Source organism: Epinephelus lanceolatus, chromosome 7 (assembly GCF_041903045.1).
Source record: "Epinephelus lanceolatus isolate andai-2023 chromosome 7, ASM4190304v1, whole genome shotgun sequence".
Taxonomy (NCBI): domain Eukaryota; kingdom Metazoa; phylum Chordata; class Actinopteri; order Perciformes; family Serranidae; genus Epinephelus; species Epinephelus lanceolatus.
The window spans coordinates 15,605,988-15,627,921 of record NC_135740.1 but is presented as its reverse complement, the minus strand read 5'-3'; the positions used below and the strand labels follow the sequence as shown (position 1 = coordinate 15,627,921).

Genomic DNA, 21,934 nt, shown 5'->3' with positions numbered 1-21,934 from the left:
GGCAGAGGCGGTTTGTGTGTGTGTATTAGTGTGTATGTGTGCCTGCGTGTGTAAATTTATGCCTTTAACTTTATCTCTTTTTTCGTGCCCGTATGTGTTTGTGTGTATGCCTGTGTGTAATAAAGCCTGTGTGCAAAATTAACCCCCTTTTGTCAGTGTGTGTGCGTTTAGCATGTGTGCCTGTTAGTTTCACCTCAAGCTCCCCTTCCATTGTGCTCAGCCTCTGAGCTCTGAGAAGAATGACAAACGAAGAGCATGTGACATTCGGAGATAGAGGACATATGAAGCGCCTGCACATGGGAATATACCTCCTTAAAACACAGGCAGCATAGCAATTAGCTCGAAGAGAAGGTGCATGAAAAACAATGGAGGGTGGCATAGTTTTTTTTTTTAATAGAAGGATAGAAGCAGTGGAGATATGGGGCATGAAATAAAGAGATGGAGAGACAGAGGGAGTGGGAAGGGCAGAGGGAGGGTAGGGAGCTGAGCCCTGCAATGATCCCCTTTTAACTGCTGAATGGGCATTTCTATCCCACACACACACACACTCACACATAGATGCACATCCTGCCCTGCGACTTTTCTCTGTTAACCACAGAAAATGTCAATAAACAGTTTGCCCATCCAGGACTGCAAAACAAACTGCCTTGGTTGGTTCCTGCTGCCAGCTGGCCACACACTCACACACACGCACACACACACATAGACACACACTGTGAGATTAATATGGTGTGGCGAGCCCCTGCCTCTCGCTGATGTGTGTGTGCGCAGTGTGCTTTACAGGGGGAGGCAGGTTAGCAGACAGGCTAATGCTCCTCTGCTGAATGAGGCTCCTTTGAATTGGCGAGCATAATGAACTTCCAGGGATTAGCCCGAGCCAAACCCACCAGCTTACAGCTATAGTCCCCCTTCTCCAGTCGCAGGGGACCTTGGACAGAATAAAGTGGGTCAGCCTTCAACAGCAGTCAGAGAGGGCTCTGAGCTTCTCCACAAAAAGTGGCTGCAAAAACAAAACAGAGAGCTGTTGAGAGAATCTTTTCACAATCGCTGTTTACTCACACGGGTGGGTGAAAGAGAGAAGAAAGAAAGGAGGAAAAGATAAAGTGGAATAAAATGTGGTCTGCTTGGCTGCTCCCTAATTGCTCTATTTCCTCACCACATGTTTTGTCTTTTATCAGACTGGGTTCCTGGTAAAACGGTTGTTCCTATTAGCCTACCTGCGGGTTGTACTTTAGCAACCGGACAATTCATCTGACTAAGTCCCCTATCTTAATTTATTAGATCCATTTACCTGCAGTCTACTTGTTAGTGCACACTGCCTCCGTTCCAGTGGTTGGTCAGACTTGTGTTTCTGTGGCCAAAGTAAGGAGTCCTCCGAAGGTATACATACACAAAACAAGGCCTTGCACGTTGGCCTCACTCAGGCAGGCCTCCCTTCTCAATGTGTTTGTATTTTCTCTGGTAAGCTCTAAGGATAAATTTTATGGATTTGAAGTCTACATGAAAATGAATTTCTTTGACATCACTCTCCCGTGTGCTATGGCAGAAAAAAAAGAAAGCAATTTGTCTCTGATCATAAATATTTTGCAGCAGAACCTTTTTTTAACTCCCACTAAAGGCTGTGAGGAAGAATAAATTTTTTTTTTTTTCCTGCGAGCTGTATGTTTGTACAATAACAACAGTAAACATTTGTAATGAGTCATTTATGCACTTTATTCTGCAGATATTGATTCAGTGAAGAATAAAAGAAACAATTGCTCTCTATCAAGTCGCAACTCACTTCAGTTAACCTGACAGTACGTGACGATTCTGCCGGCCCCAGGAGGCTATAAAGAGAGTCAATGCATAGAATTACAAGCGGTACTTTTCTCAGCATTTACATTTTTCTGACATTATCTGGAGACATGTAATAGAATTTGCAGCTGTATGATAGATAATAGCATTTTCATTTCTGTCTTTGAACGGAAATGTTAAAATCGTTATTACAAAATGTGAGTCTGTGAAACAGCGCAGGATATGACTCAGTCCCTGTGTAACTATGTAGTGGCTGGACTGTTGAACAGTACAGTCTCCCAGCAGTGCAGGATGCCCACAAGTGCACACGCACACATATGCACAGAGAAATACCCCCGCACTTGAGGATACTTCTTGCGCACACACACACACACACACACACTGCGAGGTTCATAGAAAACTAAGGCTAAAACCCATGTATTCCTCTCTCATACAAGGTGTGCCATATATTATTCATCCGAATTGGAATAAAAAAAAAAAACGTTCAATATTTATAGCAGAAAAGTGAACAAAGGCGAAACGCGTGCATTTTTTGTACGTGGATTTAAACAGAGACAGCAGGGTGGTGTGTGAGCACAGGAGTGCCTACTTTTATTTATTCCTCGGACTGTGTGTCCACACCTGCGTGCATGCGTGCAAGCATGCAAGCTTATTTTATATCCCCCCAGTATATGACTCTGTGTTGTGTGCATTGTTGCTAGATAAAAGTACTTATGCAGATAGGGTGTAGTAGCAGCTATTTCACATTTATAGGGGCATTGCAGAGAGGAGAAGTCGAGTCAAATTTATTTATAAAGTGCTTTTAACAAACAAGATTTATCTCAAAGTGCTTTATATCTCAGCAAAGGACACAAACAAAATGCAAATAAAAGCAAGATGAAAGAGAGGGAAACAATCCTCTAGAAGGAACGAGGCTGTATAGAGAGGAGGAGGGGGAGGAGAGTATGAGAAGTAAAACTCTCTGCATATCTTAATATCAATTTACACTCTGCATGTATGATGCAAGAGTTTGAATTTTCCGGCAGGTGTGTAACTGCATGTATGTTTGCATATGCGAGTGCACGCACCCATGTATGTGTGTCTGCTTCTCCCAAGAGCATCTTTTGCATGTGCAGACAGATGTTTTGTGTCGCTCCCGTGCAGCAGAGGTCAGGCCCCTCCATCTTTCTCTCGTCTCCTTCCCCTCTTCTGCTCTTCTCTCCTTTCACAAGCATCTGTTCGTCAGGGCCATGTGGGTGACACCTGCGTCCCAGTGGCGGCACGGAGGAATCAGGTCACCTTACAAACTGGTGGCCATTACAGCTGCAGTTGCAAAGGAGCTCACTGCCCCCTATATGCTCCCGTTTAGGAGGAAGGAAATGAGGAAGAAGTAGAAAGAGGGACAGTTGGCATGTAAGGAGACACAGCGCTATGAATACACGTAATGCCTAGATTTATTTGTATAAGGTCGTGGCTGTGTGCATCTACTGTATGTTCTGTTCTGTGTTCTCATTTACTGTACATCTCTCGCAAATCTCTTGACCAACAAATATCAAAGCAGAAAAGTGGACAGGAGAGGCGAACACATCCACCCGTCTTTTTTCCTCTTACACATTGTTTCTTGTCTCTTCTAATTCAAGAGGAGATGACAAATAGAGGAGGGCAAGTGCAATTGTGCAGCTTGACAAAGCAGTTGCTTTTGTTGTTGTTGTTTTTCATCCCACATGTACTGTATGTGTGCATATGTGTGCTTACTCTGTCCTTTGATCAGCACGAAGAAGGCAACGTGCAAACAAACACAATCATTATAATGTATTCCATGCTGAGACGTGTAAAATAATGATGAAAGTGCGGCCCGTAGTATTGATGAAAGAGAAAGCAAACTGTGCTGTAAAGCCAGAATTCAAAGTCAAATGTAACATCAGTGACTGTGTGTTCTGCAATAATTCCAGCAGTTCTATTCAGACGGCACTACAACAGAGGTGCGGACAGTTTATTATGACATGTGAAGTGATTTTTGACCTCCTTTTGATCAGCTGTCCTTCGAGTACATGCACCTGTCAATGTGTGAACAAACAGTATGCTAATGCACAAGAAGTGATGCAACTGTGTCAAGCTCCTACACTGTACAGTATGTGGTTTATTGATTTCTGCTGTACCAACCCACACACAGACACATACACACACACACATGCTCTAGACAGGCTCAACCCCCCCCTATGATTCAGAGTCAGAGAGGGAGACAGACGGAGATAGAAAGGTGATGTGTGAATGGGTGTTCTTGTCTGAGTCATCCGGGTTTGTTTTTCAGCTCTCTCACTAAACAGTCCATTAGCTCAGAGTTGGAAGGGCTGGTATTGGATTCTAGCTGACATGTTCCCCCAAGTCTGAGAGCAAGAGAAGAGGGCACACGCTGTGCGAAGTGCTCCACTGCTCACACACATTCTTCTTTCTCTTAGTTGTGAAAAAGGAAACAAGAACGAAAGGGTGAAAGTGAGAGAGCGGAGGAATTGGCTAAAGATAGGACGGCCAAAACGTATAAAAATGTGCAAGCAAAATGCAAAAACATGATTATCAAATTTCATGTATCTATTTAGCTGGAATTTCCTGCTAAAATAAGTTATCGACCATTTGGAAAATATGACACCTACTCTGGCAAAATGATTGTCGACACAAAAGTAGCACATAATGGAATGTTAATGAAGTTATTTCCTTGCTCAAAAGGTTTACTTTTTTGGCATTCTGAGAAATAAACACTAAATATCAAATAACATTGCTGTCCTACATTTGTAGCATCTTGGAATGAAACCCTGCCCTCCCTTTGCCTGAAACTCTCTTTGATTTCCTTCACAAAGAAGTGTGGCATTTAAATTCCTCTCTGTTCTTGTCTACTTCCAGGGGCTGCCAACCACCACAGTCAGTCCACACTACGGCCTCCACTGCCCCCTCCGCACAACCACCACACCTTATCCCACCAGTCTGCCAACAGCCTGAACAGAAACACCCTGAGAGGGGGACGCAACCCCATTCACGCCCCCGCCCCGGGCACTGGAGACGGGCCGACCACCCCGGAGTCGGTCCAGCTGCAAGACAGCTGGGTGCTCAACAGTAACGTCCCACTGGAGACCAGGTTAGAGAAAAATATCTTGCCTTTATTCTGTTTTTGCTTTGTTTTTGTGGTTGACATGTTTACCCGATGCTAATATCTCGAGCCTCTTACAGTAGGCACAGCAGTGGAATAAGCCTTGAGTAATCAATAGAGAGGAATGAAAGGTCAGAGCCATGCTGCTTCAACAACATTCCTGTAAGCAAAGAATGAAGGTGTCAGGGAGAAATGCTACGAGAGAAGAAAGAGCTGAGGATGTAACCCTGATCCCTCGACCCTGTTTACTCAGTTCTTTTTTACAGTTAGAATGTCCAGAAACTCACCAAAGGGAAGGCAATATTCTTACTTACCAGGCCACTGCAAACAATCATAAACACAACTTAGTGCCTGCTGACACCAGAAACAATGTAATAAATTCACATGTCACTGTGAAATAGATGATGCTGGCAGCTTGGTTACTATGTGCCTGTTCACACTTAGCATGGGTTTCAGTGGACAGCTGAGACACATCGCCGTTTACACCTTGTCTCCAGCTGACCATTTCTGTTTAGATTTTGTTACTCTCTACGTCACTTACACTAGAACGTCAAAGGGCCATGCGCACATTTATTACGGCCACACTCTCGCTAGCTGCTCGCTAACATGCTCGCTAGTCACGTTAGCAGTTGTGTCAGGACAGCTAGAGATACCGCTGTTAGCTGAATTCAACACGTCTCTTTCCATAGGGCAAAAAAGACAGTCATGCAACACTTCTTCCAACTCATCTAAAAATAGGCAAGTTGTAGTGTTAGCACGCTTTCACCAAGACAACCACCACACCATGCGTTGATGAAGCAGTCCTTGTTGGGGACACATCAGGATGCATTAGTGTTCACACTTCAAAAGATATATGGTCAAATGCATCCCAGACGCCTCTGGTTTGGGTGATCCGATCACAATGCGTCTTGGTGGTCGTTTACACTTGGGATCGGATCACCCAAGACACATGTTACTAGATATAAACAGGCTCATAGTGATTACTGATTATTTCGCAGGCTGCTGTGGCTGGCAAGCTAACTGTTAACACGCTGGCTTAATATTACTGCTAGCGCTAGCCAGCCACAATAGCATGCCAAGATTGTTAGGTTGCTAAACTTGAGCTAGTTTTGTAGCAATCTGTGAGTTAAAGCTGCAGTAGGTAACTCTGTTTTAGCAAATGTGACAAAAAGTATTTCTTATAACTGTCACTATATTCTGACAGCTAGTACAAACAAAAAAAAAAAGTTTGGTCTGGCCAGTAGGTGATGCTTCGTTTTGGCTCAGCTGTTTTCAACATGGTGACCACTTTACAGCTGAACAGTAAAATATGTTTCTGAAAACATTTGAGGCAAGAAATTGGCATTGCAGTAACAGAATCTTGATTCGTATTCGATCAGCGCTGCCTAGTTTGACAGTTTGACTGCAGTTCACATGCAGTAATTGACATAATTGACAGCTGCTCTCTCTAAAAATGGCCTGTGATTGGCCAAAGTCTCCCATCACAGGCTAGATTTCCTAAAGCCTGAAATCAGAGCCAAGCAGAGGTGCAGAGGTCTAGTGTTCTTTCAGACCACTTAAATTACAGTATGCTTAAAGATTATTATGGGATTTTGCCCCATGATGCCAAAATTAAATTGCTTATCTGAGCTTTAACTGTGACTTTATAACAGTATAAAATTTTACTCAAGTATATTCAAGATGTAGGCTGTTTTTATTATTGACTCCTGTCGATAAAGCAGGGTTATATTAATTTGGTGCGACACAGCTAAAATGAAAGCTCCAATTTGGGCTCCAAGGCTCCATTACTGTAAAGGTCAGCTGTCAAGATGGTTTTCAATTGATAAACAAGTAACAGTGAGAATGTTCACACGGCGAGTTGCGGGTCAGTGTGAGCTTGAATGCAAGTCCATTAGAATTAAAACATCTTGCACAACTCTGCCATGCTTTAATTACTCATCAAACACAAATAAAGAATCAGGAAGGATAGACGAAAAAAGTTTAAATGGACTTGTAGTCGCTCAGTGGCGAGTGAAAAGTCTACCATAGTTGAACTCCACAGTGCTTCAAGTCTCTTAAACAAGCAAATCCACTAGTCATGTAGAGTTTGTTGGAGTTACCACACATTGTATTTTGAAACTTTACTTTTCTAAATTGAGGTGTGGCAGAGCTCCTAACACCCACCTCACCGAATTTTTTTTCCACTGATTGTCTTCTTTGCAGTGAGTTTGTATTTTCAACATTCTTCCCACAATAAATTTTAATGAATGCCTGAAGCAGTGCAATGTTCTGATTTCTTCTCATACCGTAGTAATGCACGGCAGTGATAAGTAGCATGAAGGTCCAAAGATCAGGACTAAGGGCAAAGGTAGATGATATGACCTTTGAACTTGATTCGTGTCAGAGACCAGCATATTTTTAGCAGAGTATCATTTGTTACCAGTTCATCCAGTGGATGAAGGCTACATTTTCTAGTTCAGTGAGCAAACACCACACAGCAGAATATCATGCACAGTGTGTCACCACTCCCCTCCATCACTCTAAACCAATATATGAACCACCTAAACAAAATGGAAATGGCTCTTGGCCTCTAATTTAAAGTGTGCTACTCAAACGTTTTTTCTACCTCTTCTCCGAGTGCAACACACACAAAAATCTGCCATGTGTCAAAGCTATTATGCATGGCATGCAACCTGAAGTGAGGGAGCAGAAAATACAAACCATTTCACACACCCTACACATGTGCTTTTGCCAGTACACAAAGAACACTTACCAGGCAAACAGAGCATTCATGCCGGGTATTACTATTCATGAGGCATGCAGTGAGAGGGACACTGCCTACATGCTTGCTAGCATGCGCACACTCGCTCTCTGAGCATTTACTCTGCAAGCTGTAGTTGTGTTTCTCCTGCTGGGCGCTGGGGCTTCCAGCTCTGATGGTCCCAGATAAGCTCCCCTGAGTGCCGGCCCTGTGCAGTATTTATGAGGCCTGGCCATGTTTAATTCAGCCCCACTGGTCTCAGGTCTATGCTCAACCTGTGCTGATGCATCATGTCGGTATGCATGATGGGTAAGAAGGAGTGTGGTGCTGAACAAGAATACCTACAGCTTGAAATAGAAGCTATTTCCAGTTGCAATTGTTTATCTAGTCTTGTGTTGCCATGGTGATGCCATAACATAGTTTGAGGAGAGAGGACATTTTCGTTATTTCTATTGTTACAAATAATGCAGTGATCTTTGGTGAGGTCCGGATTACAAGAATAAAGTTATAAATCCTCTTTTCACAGAAGCTATGTTGTGATTGCCATCTTTGCAGATTTAAACCAAGTGACACACACAGACACACACACACACACACTCACTCACACACACACGCTGTTGAGCCCTCTGCAGTGCCAGTATTTGGTCATGTTCAGGTGGTGGGGTTGGGCATGGCTCAGAGCCTGTCGCAGTGAATGGAGCCCAGAGCGGCCGACAGAGTTTCCAGCTCCACCCTACAGCCCAGATTGGGCCCTCCTCTCTGGGTCTGGCGATGGCGGAGGCTGGGTGGGCTGGCTGGAGCTGCTGGAGCTTGTGACTGGGTCAGAGCCAGCCGGGCAGAGCCAGAGAGTCACACCATCCCCGGGCTGGCAGAGCCCGTCTTCCATCTCATTATAACCAGAAGCTAGGAGATGATGAGCACATGTGAGGGAGGGAGTGTGTGATTGTGTGCATTTGTGTGTATGTTTGCATCCAAGCATGTGTGTTCTCTGTGACTGCGACTCCTCCCCACTGTAATCATATGTAAATTTTGGCATTTGTTGTCCACTCGTTATAGTATAGTGTGTGTGCGCACGTGTGTGTGTGTTTTGGCCTGACCCGATAGTGTGACAGCGCTGAGAGGATGAAGATTGATCACCTAAGAACACCCCAGGGCCTGGATGACTGGCAGAGAAAGAAAGAGATAGGAATAGACGAGGGATGGGGCAGCGGTGGGGGGGTGTTGATATAGCAGAGAAATATAAGTCGGGAGAGGGGGGAAATGGAAAGGAATGGTTTACGATAGTGGAGGGAGAGATAAAGAGGGAGAGAGAGGGAGAGAAATGGAGAGAGGTGGTGATTGAAGGAGATTGTTTTGGGGAGTGTGTGTGAGAGAAGATAGAAAGGCAGAGGAAGGAGATTGGGGCCCGTAGAACATGGATACATTTACCGGTGTGAGATAAATGACTATAGATGGCTGGTGCCACTGTGTATGTGTGTGTGTGTTTATGAAGGTGTGTGTGTGTGTGTGTGTGTGTGTGTGTGTGTGTGAGCAAGAAACAGACAGAAATCATGCATTTCTGTGTGTGCATGAGAGCGCACATGTGTGTACATGTGTTGCAGCGTTTTGCGAGAAAGCACCTGATTTCCAATCGGTCCCTTGGAGCCTCTTGGCAAGCTGATGCCAGTTTCAATCTCTCTCTGTGATCTCAGGACATTCCCCTGCACCCCCTGCTCCCTCCGCTGTGGGCCACAGCTCTAGGGAAGAAATAAGATCACTGAGAAGGTTGCAGCATCTCAATTTATCTAGAAGGAGCAGCAGAGGGTGGGGTGGGGTGTGGGGACACTATAGGTTACTTTCAAATGCATTGCTGTGGGGACAGATTCAAAGATGCTACCTGTGGGAGCCACAGGGGCTGGAGGAGAAGAAGAAGAAGGAGTTAGCTACAGAGAAAAGATTCACGCCCAGCCCTGTAACCACGACTGTAATATGCATATGAGAACCACATAATATCATTCATGGTTTATTAATGATATGATTTTGCATACATACAGTATATATTGTAAACATGGTATCTAATATTATCATGCAGAGCCACTACCCTAACAAACTAAGCTGTATTTTTAACTGCGCTTTCACTTGTTTCAGGTATAGATTTTAAAGTGTAATGCAACACAAAATTTATTTGAGTTGGTAGCACATTCATATTGTATGTGGAGAATGCTACAATTAGCATAAATATTGTTAGCAATGCAAATAAAACCTCTTAAAGCTATAACTTTTATAGTAATAACTTTGAAACCGTCGTTATAATCACACAGGAGCACATGGAACAGATGATCTGTGGGGAAAAAAATCATTGTTCTCTGTCCTCGCAAATTGCCTCTAATGTTATTGCCACATGTGAACATCAACAACCGATTAGAGCTGAGAAGTCTCTAATGCAGCTGTCAATCATTTCAATCACTGCTTTCTACATTGCCTATTTCTCGCATCAAAAGTTTTCAGAAACATATTTTAGTGTATTGTTTAGTTGTAAAATGAGAATGTTTGCTCTGGCCATGTCACAAACTTTGTCATTTTACAGCTAAACAGTACACTAAAGTATGTTTCCGAAAAGATTTGAGGTGAGAAATAGGCAGTTCAGTAGCAGAATCTTTATATTTCATCAGCCTTGCCTAGTTTGACAGTTGATATGATTGACAACTGCATTAGAGATTGACTCTGATAGAGACTCTGATTGGTTTGTGAGCTGCAGTAGATTCTAGCAAATGCCACTAGATGCAACAGAGGAGGAGGGACATGATTTTTTTCACACACTATCTGTCTGGTGTAATACTGTGTGTATGTAGTGACAGTTTAAGCAAATACAACATAAAGTTATTCTCAGAAGGAAACCAGTTGTAGCTTTATTGTCTGAGATTCAAAGTTATTGTTGACCTTGGAAACAGCAGCTGAGAAAACAATTGTGGTGAGATTGTTTTCTCAACTAAATGTCATTCTGGGGGGTTTAAACTGGAGTTAGACACCTTTTCCTGCTTTGCAAATGTAACCACTGCTGCAGTACTGACTTTGTTCCTTTTGATGAAGTCATACCAGACACTTTAGGGAAGGTCAAGCCTGAGTGGGTAGAGGTAGTATATGATAGAGCCACACTCCTTGAAAACTCCACATAACTTTGGTTGATTTGCAAGTGTGCACAGGTGGTTCAGCAGTCAAAAAATGTATTTAACACACACACACAAAAAACATGGGGCTTCCTTAAACCCACTTCCTGTAAAGATACAAGTGTAGCTGGATAATATGAACTAAAAACTAACTTCAGCTTAATGCAGACTCTATTGGGTCCAATTGGTGATTATTAAACTAACTTTCAGCTGACATTACAACATGCCGCTCTGATTAATTTCAGTAAAGCGAACGTGCAATGTGATCAATTGATCAATCACTTGCTGAGTTTAATCAGACAGATCCTCCTGACACATCTCATCTACTTGATGATGAGCAATAGCCTCATTAAATATGTGGCCCTTTGCCATGTGATGTAGCGCCCCTGCTCATTTTCCCTGAAGCTTAATAAACCTAATATAATATTTCATTAAAAACAGGTAGATCCCCTTGATGTTAGCAGAGATATTGTTTATTTCAGGTGATGTGGTGCCTTCAAAAAGAAAACACTATGGAAAAAACAATGTGTCATTTAGGTCAGAGGGGCCAGCTGTTGTCAGGCCATGAAATGGCTGTTATCAGTGGTTATAAGTGTCATAAATATGGGTTAGATGGGGCCTGCTACAGCTACTAATAGGTTCAGAAGGCAATTATCAGGCCATGAAATGACAGTTTATGTTTATTACAGCCTGTCGTGGCAGTAATAATTAGGCTATGACAGGAGCAAAGGACGAAGTCAGGTGAAGTCGTTTGAAAAGCAAGGAAGTCAGCGACAGGTGGGATGGAGGCTGTGAGACTTTTAGCCAGGAGAACAGGGTTTGTGTCATGTTTACAATCAAAAGACATCTTTGACTTATTTTAACCAGAACCGGTTGTTTTAACTAGCGTACCATTATATGTTTTCCTAAACCTAACTATGCATTTTTTGCCTCTAAATAAACAACAAAACAAAATTGACCCAACGGCCATTCAATGACCTTATCATGGCGACAGTTTCTTAACATTTTAATATGCAAACAACTTCTGAAAGGGCAGATAACGACCTTTGAGCCTAATAGTGGGTGCGGCAGGCCTCTTCTAGCCATTTAATAGGATGATAACATCTGAATTGGGTGTTTTGGTACACTGTTCCTTTGATGCAAAGAAATTCGTAACAGCATCTCTGGATAGTTGAACACTAAACGATGCTTTGTATATTTTTGCTTTCTACACATATCACTCAGTCTCAGAATTGTTCCATGTCCTCCTTCAAAGCAACACTCAGCAAATGAATGCCCATTATACTGCGTCCATCTGCTGATTGTTGTTTTCTACAATTGTAGCAGGGAACAATTCTCATGACGCCACCCTTGAGCATCCTGTGCTCCCCAAGCCTTTTGTTTCATTCTCAGATCTGACCGTTTTTCAGTCACCCCCATACCAAGTCGACCTCCGCTAATTGTTCTCTACCTCTGATGATTATTCTCAGAGTGTTATCCTGAGCAACCACATGTTTGTGAGAGCCGAGAAGATGAAGAGTGTGTGCGCGCGTGCCCGCCAAAAGCGTGTGTGTCCATTCGCTCAAGGGGAATGTGAGCTTTGACTTCCTGCTAATTACCCAGCATGCTCTCTGTTCTGTGGTTAATTGTCCAGGTCCTCTTTTCTCTCAATGGGGAACAGGGTTGGAATGGAGTGAAAACACATCCTCCCTTTCTATCTGTCTGTCTTCCAATCTATAGCCTCCCTCACCATCCCCCATCCTTCTCTTATGTCACTTTGTGCTCTGCGAGGATGCAAATTAAATGTTTAGTAGCACGTACAGGGAGATCTCGTGAAAGAAAACCCACATGAATTTTTATTGTTTGTGCGTGGGCGCCTGTGTCTGAGTCTGTGCAAATGTGTGTCAGTGTGTGAGTTAGTGCTTGCTTGTTCTGCATGTATGTGTGCGTGTGCGTTTCATGTGCAATGCATGACAGCAAGGTAGCAATGGTTAGAGTTGGGCGGGGGGTGGGAGGGTGGGGTTGCTACTGGCAGCTCACGAGAAGACGAGGGGGGAAGAAGGGGGGGAGGGTGGGGGGTCTCTGTCAGCTCTCTCTAATTATGTGTGACGTTTCCATGCTGGACCACTGTCAAAAATCCCACAACATTCACACATAAGTACACAGACACACATACAAGCAAACACACACCCCAGCCTAATGATACAGAATTGTGATTGCCGGCTGCCTGCTATGATAGAACCCCTCCATAGTCCTCCGCAACATAAATCAATGTCAATTACCTCCCCAGAGCACATTAGACACTTTCCATTCCTACTCGTAATTAGTATGGCCCATAGACATATTCCCATCCCACACCAAGCTCACAGTGGAGCTTCTGCACACAAACAACAAAGCCAGGAAATGAAATGAATTCAGTGCCCGCGCTCAAATACATACCAGCACTTTAAATCCTATACATTGTGTCGCGTGGAATGCGAGTAATTGACCAACTCACCCCCTCCCTGCGTTCTCACACACGTTAGGAGTATTGTAATTAATTACCGCTGGCCTTGCCATCACAGAGTGGCTGTGAAAGTGAGTTGAAGCAAAGACACATGCTGGTTGACCTTGGCATGTGTGTGTGTTTGTGCATATACACAAGCGTGTCATGCACGTTCTTGCATTTGGGAGCGTGTAGATTTATGCCTGCATATTAAAATTGATGGCTGTGACACTGAGAGGCTGGTATTTTTAGACAATAACCTCATATTTCTTTTGCGTGCCATCTTCTCGCACTCACTCAGCCTCTGTCTGTCGAGAGGGTTTTTTTCCCCCCTTTCTTCTCTTTCCCCTGTTTTCCTTGGTGTCACACAGCGTACCTGACAGGTAAAAGGGGGAGGGAGGAGAAGAGAAGAGATGGAGGAGGAAGAAAGAAAAAAGTCCAGCAGGATACCAATCCAACAATCAGTGGCATGAGATGATGAGAGAGTAAAAGAGAGACAGAACACAGGCTGGCTGAATAATTGATAGAGAGTGCAGCGGTGTTCCCAAACCAAATCTTCATGCTCTGAGCACATCACCTGTTTTCACCAACTGTTTTTTAAAGAGGGAAGACACATGTACAGACACGGTGTTATGAAACAGCAGTTATTAAAGACATCAAAAGGAGAGGAGACCACACAGCAAAGCGCAGTTTAGCATTATTCTAAATAGCATCATTATTACTGGTCCTACTAGCCTAGTGTGAATAAAAGAGACAGTGAGCTACAGAAGAAAGAACAGAACACTGACACACATTTTCTCTCACACACACACACTCACACACCTGTTTTTATTACTACTTCTAAGGACTCTATATGTGAATCAAACATTGAGCCACTTGACTCCACTTGTAGGGGTGTAAATCACAGGTTTCATCGCAATACAACATTATATCAATTCTTTAGATGATACAATATGTGCTAATATCACAAAGTCTGCCTCGATACAATTTTGATTTGATTCAATTCAGCGGCCTGCAACATTTAACGTTTGTGGACTATCATTTTGAAGCCTTGAGTTATGAAGCCATTATCTTGTTTTTTGAAGCCAGAGGAGACCATATTCGGACACAAGGGTCGAGCCGTGGAGGAGCAAGGGGTGGATCCAAGTCCAAGGAAACTGCTGTGGTACTAACTTGTTGCTATGCACTAAATCATACCCTGCTCCTTCATCTATTTTACTCTAAATGGGACCAAAATCTAAAAAATGAAGATTATGCAATACTGATGAAGACTTGAAACTAGTGATTGAGATCATAAACTCTATAGGAAAATGTTTACTCAGGTAATAAATCAAATGAGAAGTAGCGTTGTTTGCTAAGGGCTAACATTGATTAACTTTGCAAGCATGAACTCATTGAGCCCTCAGCAATGACAGGTAACAAAATCTTTGCATCCAAGATTTGTCAGCCTAAATGATGCCTTTTGAAATCATTAAAACGTTGGCAATGTCTAACATTAGCATTAGCTCTCTGATATTGATGGCTGGCCAGCAGTAAAGTTAGCCTAACAATGTCGCTGTTCCTGATGCCATAATGACTTGTCTGGGACTCGAAACACAAAGATTAGGACTTGGTTTTGAATCAGGACTTTTGGACGTGACTTTAAACACATCCGTCTTGATTTTGGATTTTACAAAGGACTTCATAACCAAGACTGACTTCCTAGTTCAACCCTGGCATACTGTTGTTCTATGCAATGTATTATTAATCTTACCATTGTTATGGGCGAGCATTTCTTGCACTTTCAGACTATGTTGTAGCAATGTTGATGTGTCTCCAGTTCTTAGGGGGTTACTGTGGTGAATATAATGTTATAATAACCAAGGAAATTATGTACAAAACTGCAACAATGAGACAGTTTTTTTTTTTTTTTTTGAGAAGTAAAGATGAGAGAAAATGTCCTCTCTCTGCAGGAATGTCCTTACTTCAAAGATCAGAAACTCACAAAGAGCACCGGAGCATGTGCACCCACACACACATTCTCACAAACACACAAACAAGCAAATTCCACAAAGACTTGCAGACAAAAACTCCCTCTCCCCAGTCATCTTTGAGGCAGTAGAGTGACCTCGCCTCCTCTGATCTGTCACACTCACCTGAGGGCTTTCTTCTGTCGTACCACCTGGAGTGTGTGTAGGGGCAGCTCCTTGCTCCCCGTGTGTGCTAGGAGTGTGTGTCGCAAATGATGTCATAAAGGTGTTACAGAAGTTTTTCTTATTATGTCCTTGAAAAGTTTCTGAAGTGCTGTGTTTCATTTTCTTGCCATGACAATAACGTTCCCTCGAGGTCAGATCAGAAAAGGAGTCCGAAAGCAAGGAGGGAGGGGAGAGGAGTTGAGAGGAGAGAAAGGAGATGCTGAGGAACAGGGAGATGTATAAATATATGTGAGAAAGAGTGAAGTAGCGGTAGGTTGAAGAAAAATTATAGCACGGGAAATGGGAAGAGGAGGGGAGGGAGAGTAGCAAAGGCGAAGGGTTGGGTGAGCAGGTGCAGCAATATCAGAGGATAATGGGTAATATGAGCAAAGGGATGATGGTTCAAATCCCTCTTTTATCCTCTCTCTGAGCTCTGACCTCACTGGGGCAGCGAGGACAGGAAAGGGGGACGGCAGTGATCCTCTGAAACCATTGAGGGGAGGAAACGAGGAACATTGTAAGTGGAGTGAGGCGAAGCGAGGGAATGGAAGGAGGAAAAAAAGAGCAGAGCAGGTGGAGGTTAAAAAGAGACCTCGGACTGGAACGGGCTGAATTGGAGACACAATCAGTTCAAGGATGTTCAAACCCATATGGCAGGAAGGGTTCATCGAAAAGAGAAATTGGACAGAAGCTTGCACATATGTGACCCTGTCATCTGGCCTCTGATTGGGTATCTACTCCGTGTTTACTTTGCTACCAGAGCGATTTTTTTTAAACCACTTGTTTCGGCATTTAATAACATGAACATTTGATTCATCTTTCCCTACCTGTGGAATGACCTTCTAACTTGTTTTTTCCCTTTTCAGGCACTTCTTGTTCAAGACGTCATCAGGGACCACCCCTCTCTTCAGTAGCTCCTCCCCCGGTTACCCTCTGACCTCGGGAACGGTGTACTCTCCGCCACCTCGCCTGCTACCCAGAAACACCTTCTCCCGCTCAGCCTTCAAGCTAAAGAAGCCGTCCAAGTACTGCAGCTGGAAATGTGCCGCGGTGACCGCCATCGCAGCTGCTGCCCTGTTGGCCATACTACTGTCCTACTTCATCGGTAAGTGATCACGCATTATTGTCCTTTGATTAGGATTTAAAGGAAAAACGTTGGCATTTTTCAACCTGGACCCCCTTTTTTCCGTGTTTGAAACTGGTCCAGAACTTAGAGAGAGCACTGCAGCCACAGCAGCAAAACAGGCTGCAATGTAATTCCTAAGAGCAATAGTGCACTGTCAATTTACGTCACTTAAAAGTGCTTGTTTTTTCCACTGACAGGCTCAGATTGTTATAATAAGTGTCTGACAACATTATGCAAAGGACCCTACAGAGAAATTAAATGTTTTTCCTTACCTTTCGCTGGTCTGTTTGTTATTGTGACCAAGTCTCGCTCAAAGAGAAGTCTCATTCCGAAATATCCCGAGAGGTAACTTGTTGCAGGAAAAACAACGGCAGAAACATTAGTGAGAGTTGAAGAGAGGAGGGCTGCCAAGAGTGTGTTGTGTTTGATATCAGAAAGCCTAGCTAGTATTATCTAAAAGATTTAAAGTGACATGGCTGAATATTTAGCTGATTTCAACATGTAGAAAAGTTCCCCAGAGTTCAGAACAAGATCACTTCTTGAGCGAGACTTGATAACACACACTAACAAACAGACTGGATCAGGAAAAAGTAAAGGAAAATGTTTAATTTCTCTGTAGGCTCTTTTCCATAATGTTGTCTGACTCCTATCATAACCATCTGACCCTGTCAGTGGTAAAAAACAGTCCTCTTAGTGAACGTAAATTGATGGTAACAATTGTCCATGGGGATTACTCTGCTGGCTGGAGTGGTCTCTCTCAATACTGGACCAGATCCAGAAATTGTTGCCTCCATTAGTCACTTAGACGCAGGAACATAGGATAACATATTGAAGACCAAGAAAGACCAAGAAATCAGATCTCCCTCTGAAAGCCCCCATGCTTAGTCTCACACAAACATCTCTTTTAGTTCAGCGTGGTTAGCCCTGTTTGTTTCGCTGTGACCCATAATACATGAACTTTGCTCTTATTTGTATTCATCCCAGACCACAGCGAAAAAAAAGAAGTGTCAAGCTAACGGCCCGTTGTAAACACAAAGCAGATTCTCGAGGTGTGAGCTTTGTCACTGCAGCCTCGTGCTGCACTGTCAAAATCAGACTCAGCAGGAGCCCTGGCCTCCACTCGGCATCAGTAAACAGCCGGTCAGACAGACAGGAAGATACATACACCACGGCATACTGGGGCAGTTTCCGCATGCAGGTATCAGTTAAGATAGGAATCCCTAACAGACCCAGCAGAGAAGTGGATGTTTTTCACTGATCTGAAGCCAATGCGCGATAGTCATACTTAAAGGAATGGCAGATACTCAGAGGAGAGCACTTACCGAGCACCTCAGGAGGAGATTCTGATGGTTGTCTACTGGTGGATCTGTCAGGAAGGGAGAGAGAGCATTTCTTTGAGTGTGTAGGAGTGTGTGTGTGGGCGTGGATTTTATCCCCTCTTGACCTCGTTCACTGGACAAGAGATTGCAAACCCCTGAGTTTGTGTGTGTGATAGACAGTAGAAAGTGGAGGCAGAGAAAATGTATGTTTGATTGTGTGTCTCTGTTAGTGTGTGTATGTGTGTGTGCGTGAGGAGGCAGATGTGTCACTGAGCCCTTGATTGGCCTCTTACCCCAGAGACCAGAGTCAACAGATGGGGGATCTGAGGGAACAGTGGCATCAGCAGAAAGAACAACCCCCTTATCTCCTCTACATACATTATTAATATAATTTTACATTATTTATAAATATATATATATATATATTTATATATACATCACCATCCATCTACCCATCTACAGTGAGTGTGTGTGTGTGTGTGTGTGTGTGTATCTGAAGGCTTTATGCATCTCAGCGTGCTTGCCGGGATGTGTCCAAATTGCATATGTGCACTCAAGTCTGTGCCCGCATGTTCATACCCGTGTGTGTGTGTGTGTGTGTGCTTTGTGTACTCCCTCGGAGTGCCCTTGAGAATGGTGTGTGTGTCCTCCAGAGCAGATCAAGGCCCCTTGCCTGGGGCACACAGACAGATCCATCGTCTCCTGAGCTTTCACACTGCGCCGGACAGCCACATATGGAGCTCCGAAACAGGAGCGGGGAGAGGGAGGAAGACCTCCCCGCTGATACTTGAGGGCAGTGATGTGGTGGAGCACAGAAACTTACCGAAACCTTCCATCTTATTTTATTAGCAGCGCCGGGGCTCACTCGGGGCTGTTATGACAGAAATATTTGTTTTCATCAGAGGACTTGTAATTGTTAATAATATTAAGCTGATAAGGAACTAATGAGGAAAATAATTCAAAAATGTGTCTATTCCTGAGAACATAATTGCTTGCCTTATCCACATTTTTTTTATACCCACTACATCAGTGTTAGTGCACCATCTGGGTACTTGCCAGATACATACAACTTGTTAACAGCATCGCCTGTCTGTCTTAATAATTGTTAGCATTAGCTTGTTAGCTGTACTAAGAAATGACTTTATTTATGGGAGCGTTTATTTAAAAGAGACTGCCAGAGATGCTCTCCTCTTATAGTGTGAATATAATGCGCTGTGTAATGGTGGATTTTTTTGAATGGGATTCAGTGAGCGAGGAGCTTGAGTTGCTAATAAGTTTTCCTTTAAGCTCCACTTTCTGTGTTTTATTATATGCCAAATGTCAGTGCTTTACCACCAAACTTAATTGTGCAAGTGGCTATAATTTGGTAAGCTGAACAAGGCTGAAATGATATTTTATTGTTATTACAGTATTACTTTTGCTAACTGTGGGGCCCCTTTTTCAGCTGTTGTAAGGAAATGTTTTGCTCTGGTGTTTTTGTCTGTGCTGAACAGAGCTGTAGCAGTGCTGCCAAGCCTGAAACCCTAGTGTTTACCTAGCTTTTTGTAGCGTTAATCGTGCAGCGAGTTTCAGTCGGAAGAGTTCACAGCTCATAAGGGGGATTTTGTAGTACCTTGTTTGTGTGTGTGTGTGTGTGTGTGTGTGTATGTGTGTGTGTGTGTGTGAGAGAGCCCGGCACTCACTGGGGGGATTGTGCAGAGCACCCAGAGCCATGCAGCGTGAAGAGGACCCCTCTGAGGCGTCCGCCCAGGAGCCCGCTCATAAATTACACCAGGACACATGTGCCTGAGCAGCACTTTTCTTTTTGTGCGTGTGTGTGCATGTGCACGAGCACTCCTTCCCTAAGAAGTAGCTATAAGATGTGTGTGCGACAATGTGTGTGTCTGATTGCAAAGCTTTGAGGGTGTGCAGGCCTTCAAACAATTTTTTTTTTCTTCAGTGCTTCTCAAGGCCATAAATAAAGCTTCAGAAATTGCTCGACAATCTTGCAGAAACACACACACGTATGTGCGCACACTGAGAACCTTTCAGAAAGGCTGGACTCAGCATGCTTCAGGGGCACAGTAGATGATATCTCTTTGAAGCTTTTTCACTGTGTCCCACTGTTAAAAAGGAGTCATGGGGACGAGATACCATGAAATAAACATGTGCAGCTGTGTGCATTTCTGTACGGGAATGTGTGTCTCTGTGAGTTTGAGAGAGTTTATTTTTATAAGAGGACAGGCAGTGAAATTTTCAGTTAAAGCATTTGGCCCCCAACTCCAGCGGAGTATGGCCTCATCTTTACGTGTGAAGGAATGACTGAACGGATGGAGGGAGGAGGATAAACGGGAGTGCTTGTTCTTCATTCCCCCGGCGTCTTGTTTGCTTGCTCCGCATGGAGCACCAGAGCCAAAGGAGAGGTGGTTGCTAGGATACAGGTGAACGGTTGGCATACAGGAGGGAAGACAGGTCCGTCATTGTGAACGGCAACCTGGAGAGAGCGAGATAGAGGAAGGCGAAGGGAGAGGAAAAAAGAGAGGGGTGGAATAGAGTTGGAGCAGAGAGGGCAGAGGGGAAGAAGGGAGATGCGTCACTGTCAGCATGCAGCCAGAACATAAAGAGGAGAGGAAAAGGAGGATAGATGACTGGAGAGACGGAGGAGAGGAGGGCTGAGGCTGATATGTCACTGCTGGCGCCGTAAGGGATGAGAGAGCGAGATTGAGGAGAGGGGAATAGGAGAGGCGCAAGGTCTGTTGTTTGCACTGCCGGGGAGAGAAGGGGAGCTGACGGGGAGGAGGAGCGGGAGTGACAAGACAGCCTGGTGTGGAGAGGAGAAACTGAGGGGAGGCAGAAGGAGGAGAGATGAAGGAGAGCGTGGCCTCCTGAGGTTCTGTCACCTGGAATAACTGTGGGACTAATGTCTCCTAATTGATCACAGTGAGCGGAGAACAGAGGGAGTGTGACAGAGAGAGGACAGGACAGAGGGAGACTGTGGAGGACAAGAACAGGGGGATAACGAGAAAAGAAGTTAGAGCAGATAAAAAGAGAAGAAGTCTCAAAGGATGTAAAATGTACAGAAAGGGAAAAAGGGAGACAGAAAAAGAGATGGATTGTGGTTAGTAAGGAGAGGAAAGGCTGGTTTGATACATAGATGAAAGATCGAGGACATGTCAGAGTCCAGGTGGACTGTTTTCACACACGCACCGTCCGTACACACACACACACACACAAACACACTGACACATACACACAGGTGTGCCCTTGACTGCAACGACTAAACTTGCTCGCGGGCGCTGGTGTCACCTTTGCAGGGGTGCTCCGTGTGAATGTGTGCGTGTGTGTGATGGCTGAATTTGTCGGGCACAGTGGCATACTCCACATGGTATTGTCACCACTGATGAATGAGAGCATGCACACACACACATGCACACATGCACGCGCACACACAGACACAATGTATTTTTAGTCTTACTCCCAGCTCCCCTGTCTATTGATTAAACAGTCTCACACATGCCACACACACACACGGAGACACACATGCACACACACTGTCATCGAGTGTGACCTTCATGCCTCCACGCCGACCACTTTCCATCCATCATTGCTGTCTCGCCGTACCAGACTGATCACAATCGCTTACTGCCCATTCTTCCCGGTTATAAGTGTCTCACTTCAGTGCATTCATATCACTGCTCCCTTACATAATAACATGTTAATGATTTTTACTGTGCAAAGATATATAGCCCTGCCAAAATACACAAAGTATTATTCTAATCAAAGAGGTTTGCATTTTCCTAAAAACTTTGCATCTTTTTGTCATCCATCAGAATGTAGGGAGACGCATGCACTGCCAAAGTAATCATTTAAAAGCTGGCTTAAAAAACGGTGGCATTTCGGGAGAGTGTTACTCCATTTTGAACCAGATTACTTTAAGACCGAGTGTTATCTAATACACACCTGGTACACAGGTGCATAGGAAAATGAAATAATACGAAAGAAAGGGTTGAATTCCTTCACATCGTCGGTGAGAGTTTATGAAAGACACAACGTTTCAGTCAGGGGCCTTTG

The 21,934-nt window shown here is 44.0% G+C and overlaps 1 protein-coding gene across 13 annotated transcripts in view; it reads left to right on the top strand.

Moving 5' to 3' along the window:
• Window positions 1–21,934, top strand: part of tenm2a (teneurin transmembrane protein 2a) — a 238,044-nt gene that overhangs the window by 167,988 nt on the left and 48,122 nt on the right. For all 13 annotated transcript variants that reach the window (XM_033632873.2, XM_033632871.2, XM_033632870.2 and 10 more), the window contains 2 exons: window positions 4,672–4,903; window positions 16,306–16,544. In XM_033632873.2, coding sequence (XP_033488764.1) covers window positions 4,672–4,903; window positions 16,306–16,544 — 471 coding nt within the window. The remainder of the gene's footprint in view (window positions 1–4,671; window positions 4,904–16,305; window positions 16,545–21,934) is intronic.